The 3877-nt window shown below is 48.6% G+C and overlaps 1 protein-coding gene across 1 annotated transcript; it reads left to right on the top strand.

The window, feature by feature from the left end:
• Nucleotides 1-293: 293 nt before the first annotated feature.
• LOC123162898 (peroxidase 55) lies at nucleotides 294-3639 on the top strand. The gene is made up of 3 exons (XM_044580653.1): nucleotides 294-665; nucleotides 2496-2687; nucleotides 2795-3639. Exons 1-3 carry the CDS (start codon nucleotides 432-434, stop codon nucleotides 3368-3370), a joined length of 1002 nt encoding a protein of 333 aa, XP_044436588.1. The 5' UTR covers nucleotides 294-431; the 3' UTR covers nucleotides 3371-3639.
• Nucleotides 3640-3877: the final 238 nt, after the last annotated feature.

Here is a 3877-nt window from a genome sequence, read left to right as displayed (position 1 = left end):
TGTCAATTACAAACGAAATAACGTAAAAATACGACACCTTGGCAATAATAAAGTCATACGAGACCAAGTTTATGCTATGCCAAGGAGGGAGCAGACCGATTTGAAGATTATGCTGTGAACCATGTTGAATAAAAATCAAAATTATGTAGCAATATTTTCAATATTTCTACTTTTTCAGTGAAAAAATAATTTTGTCAAGGTCGTCGGCAGTGGAAACTTTAAAGCAGAAATTAAGCCGCATTCCGGCCAAATCCTGAAGCGGGTTAGGACCACTATAAAGCATTGCCCTCTCTCCAGGTCTCACCACCACCGCTATCTCCGCCTCGGTCTCTCCATTTCGTCTCCCCGGTCGTCGTGTCCGGTGTCCCCCTACAGGCCGGCCTCCTCCCCCTCCATCGACCACTACTACAGCTTAGGGCGGACCCATACTCATGGAGAAACGGAGAAGAAGCGTGTGCGCCGTGGCGGCGGTGGCCCTGGTCGCGGCAATGCTGTCCTCACTGACCGAGGCGGCGTACGGCGGCGGCATGTCGCCGGGCTACTACAAGACGACGTGCCCGCAGCTGGAGGACATCGTGCTGAAGGAGGTGACCAGAAAGAAGAACGAGACGATCGTGACCATCCCGGCGGTGCTCCGGCTCTTCTTCCACGACTGCCTCGTCAATGTGAGTTCATCATCCCTCCGCTCATCGGCCCATGGATCAAACACCTGATACATGTGCTAAGCTTGCATTGGACGCCTTGTTCTTGCTTTATTCTGCTATAAATCGTTCGTGCATCTGATGAATTAGAGAGGATTGGGGTTACTGGCGAAACAGAGGATACTAGAGCGAGGTGAGCGCATTTGATTCGTCTGTTGGCTTTTGATGATTCCCCAGCAGTTTCTTCTTGATTTTCCAAAAAACAATTCAGCAGGTCTTGTGAGCTCCAAACTGTTCTCCAGCCTGCTCGGATTTGGAATAAAGCCAGCGATTCCACACTTTTCTTTATTAAAAAAAAGGATAAAGCTGCAAGTTGACACTCCTTTACAGTTGTAGCTAGCTTGCAGGGCTTCTTCCCACGCTAATTCTCATTAGTAGGATTTCTCTTGATGAAATTGAGCTTTTTTTCTCTTTGAGATCAAACATTAGCAGCACAAAAAGGCGATTAGTTAAAGTAAGGGGAATTAGCCAGCTGCGTCGTTTAGGAGGCAGCTGGAGCTAGGGAGGTGGAGGTGGAAGGAACAACTCAATCGCCTCGCGTGGTCGTCGGTTGCGACAGCCTATGCGTGCATGTGACAGCGCGACTTTTCACCTGCTATCCGAATTATCAAATTCCCGCCCTGTCGGATGGATCTCTCTGGCCTCGGCGTGTTCGGCGTTCGCCGCAGATCATCATCACCCCAGCTCTACGTTTGCCGCCCTCTTCTTCTTCTTCTTCTTCTTCTTCTTCTTCTTCTTCTTCTTCTTCTTCTTCTTCTTCTTCTTCTTCTTCAGAGAGTGTGATTCTTCTTGTTTTTTTTTTTGGTTCAAATACAAATTGTTTTTTTTTTTTGTGTTGAAGAAGCAGAGTTGGTTCAAATACTGAAACTAGTAGTAAGCGGCAAGTTCAGTTTTTTTTTTATGAACAGCATTCAGCTTGTTCAAAGCTGTGAAGAATAAAGATCGAAGAGATGCCTCTGTCGTGCGCGTAATGATGTTTAGTGCCGCTCTAGCATTCTTTATTTTCTTTTTCTTTTTTGGGTTGACCTACACATAGTAGGATGCAGGAGCTACCAGTTGGGTCGGACCCACTTGGAGCCTGCCTATACTTGGATGCAACATAAGCCTTTTCTATAAATTTCGCTACAAATCGAAAGTCAGTTTTTTTTTAGCATGACCATTTTTTTTTTGCGATGTTAGCATGACAAATCGAACACCCGAGATAGCAAATTGCAATGTCGCGGGGATGAATATTTTGTCATGCTTGCTAAGGAAATTGTCATCTTGGGGATAATGTAATTTGCCATAAAGACATTAAAATCACCATGCTTAAAAATTACTAGTTATCAGATTTTTAGCATTTCCGTTTTCTGTTCACACACTGTGCTCCTAAAACGAACACGGATCATAAGACCTTATACTATCCTCATAAGTTGTATGAAGATTGTCCCATGTGAGGACATGGTAATCTAAAGATTAGAGGATAGGGCGTCGACCTGTTGGCTGGGCAGCTGAGGTTGCTGCCAGCCCCCCCGAGTTTGAGTCCCGGCACGGACGCGTGGTGCTCACGGAGTTTCTTCTATAAAGAAAAGCCAATGAGGGCTAGCCCTTTGGTTGGTCTCATTTTTTTTTTTTTGGTAATCTAAAGATTAAGCAACTCGGAATGGGTTACGCAAAATCCGAATCCGGAGTACTACATCGTCATGAGTTAATCACCGTCAGATACTGCTTCCACCATATTCCCGTTTCAGGCCGTTGCCGTTTTGAGTACAACTGTGAGTGGTTATGCTTTGCTAACCCCACTTGCAATCACAGGGCTGTGACGCTTCGGTCCTGATAGCCTCTCGCAACGAAGACGCCGAGAAGAACTCCCCCGACGATGACTCACTCGCCGGCGACGGTTACGACACCGTCAACCGGGTCAAAGCGGCCGTCGAGCAGAAGTGCCCCGGCGTGGTCTCCTGCGCCGACATCCTCGCCCTCGCCGCCAGAGACGTCGTCCACCTGGTAAGTACTGTAGTAGTATACGTCAGCAGGTCTACACGCCACTAACATTCTCACTGCATCGTCCGTGAGTTCTGAAACCCTGCGCTGCGTAAATGATTTGGCTGCAGGCGTCCGGCCCCTACTGGAGCGTGGAGCTCGGCCGGCTCGACGGCCTCGTCTCCAAGGCCAGCGACGTCGAGGGCAAGCTGCCCGGCCCGGACATGCACGTCAAGGAGCTCGCCGACATCTTCTACCGCAGCGGCCTGTCCCAGCGCGACATGGTGGCGCTCTCCGGCGCCCACACCGTCGGGTTCGCGCACTGCAGCCGCTTCACCAAGCGGCTGTACAACTACAGCAGCACCGTGAAGCTGGACCCGTCGTTCAACCCGGAGTACGCGAAGCGGCTCATGGAGGCGTGCCCGCCCGACGTCGGCCCGACCATCGCAGTCAACATGGACCCCTTCAGCCCCGTCCTCTTCGACAACATCTACTACCAAAACCTCAGGAACGGCCTAGGCCTCTTCACCTCCGACCAGGCGCTCTTCACCGATGGGGGGTCAAGGAAGACGGTGGAGGAGTTCGCCGACAGCGAGCCGAGGTTCTTCCAGGCCTTCGTGGAGTCGATGATGAAGGTGGGGAGACTAGGGGTGAAGACCGGCAGCGGCGGAGAGATCAGAAGAGACTGCACTGCCTTCAACCACTAAATGGCCGCGCGCGGCAGTGACTGTAATTCAGATGTATTTTTTTTTCTGAGTTTGGTATACATGTACCGTTTCTTAGTAGGGGTTTTTGATAGACATACGCTGAGCTTGATTCTTTTGCATACGCAATCCATCCAATGTTTGAGGGTTGCTGTTTTTTTCCTTTTCTCCGTTTTTGATTATTGTTTGTGGGTGCATTTTTGTACAGCCTGAAGAGTGTAATGCCATTGATGCATGATTATATCTCGAAGAAAAAAGGTTATTCTGATGAATAGGAGGACAACTAAAGGGAAATGCTTCTGATTCAGTTTGCCGAAATGCATCTTTGTCACTAAGGGATGATCATCTGCGACAAAGGAAATTCAAAAGATGAGGACAAGAACAAGACACCAGTTTTTTTTCCTTTTTTTTTTTGGTAGCGCAAAGAACAAGACACCAGTTGATTGGTCAGGCTACTTTAAGGGCTTGAGTAGTATTCCAACAGGCAACAGGTAAGAATTGAGAATAAAC

The sequence above is a fragment of the Triticum aestivum genome, chromosome 7B (genome assembly GCF_018294505.1).
Source record: "Triticum aestivum cultivar Chinese Spring chromosome 7B, IWGSC CS RefSeq v2.1, whole genome shotgun sequence".
NCBI classification, from domain to species: domain Eukaryota; kingdom Viridiplantae; phylum Streptophyta; class Magnoliopsida; order Poales; family Poaceae; genus Triticum; species Triticum aestivum.
Note: the sequence above shows the minus strand (reverse complement) of the source record. Positions and strands in the feature narration are given on the sequence as shown.

Coding starts and splice junctions, on each gene's coding strand:
- LOC123162898 (XM_044580653.1), top strand. CDS start 432: ATGGAGAAACGGAGAAGAAGCGTGTGCGCCGTGGCGGCGGTGGCCCTG. Junction 666..2,495: donor TCCACGACTGCCTCGTCAAT/GTGAGTTCATCA, acceptor TTGCAATCACAG/GGCTGTGACGCTTCGGTCCT. Junction 2,688..2,794: donor CCAGAGACGTCGTCCACCTG/GTAAGTACTGTA, acceptor ATTTGGCTGCAG/GCGTCCGGCCCCTACTGGAG.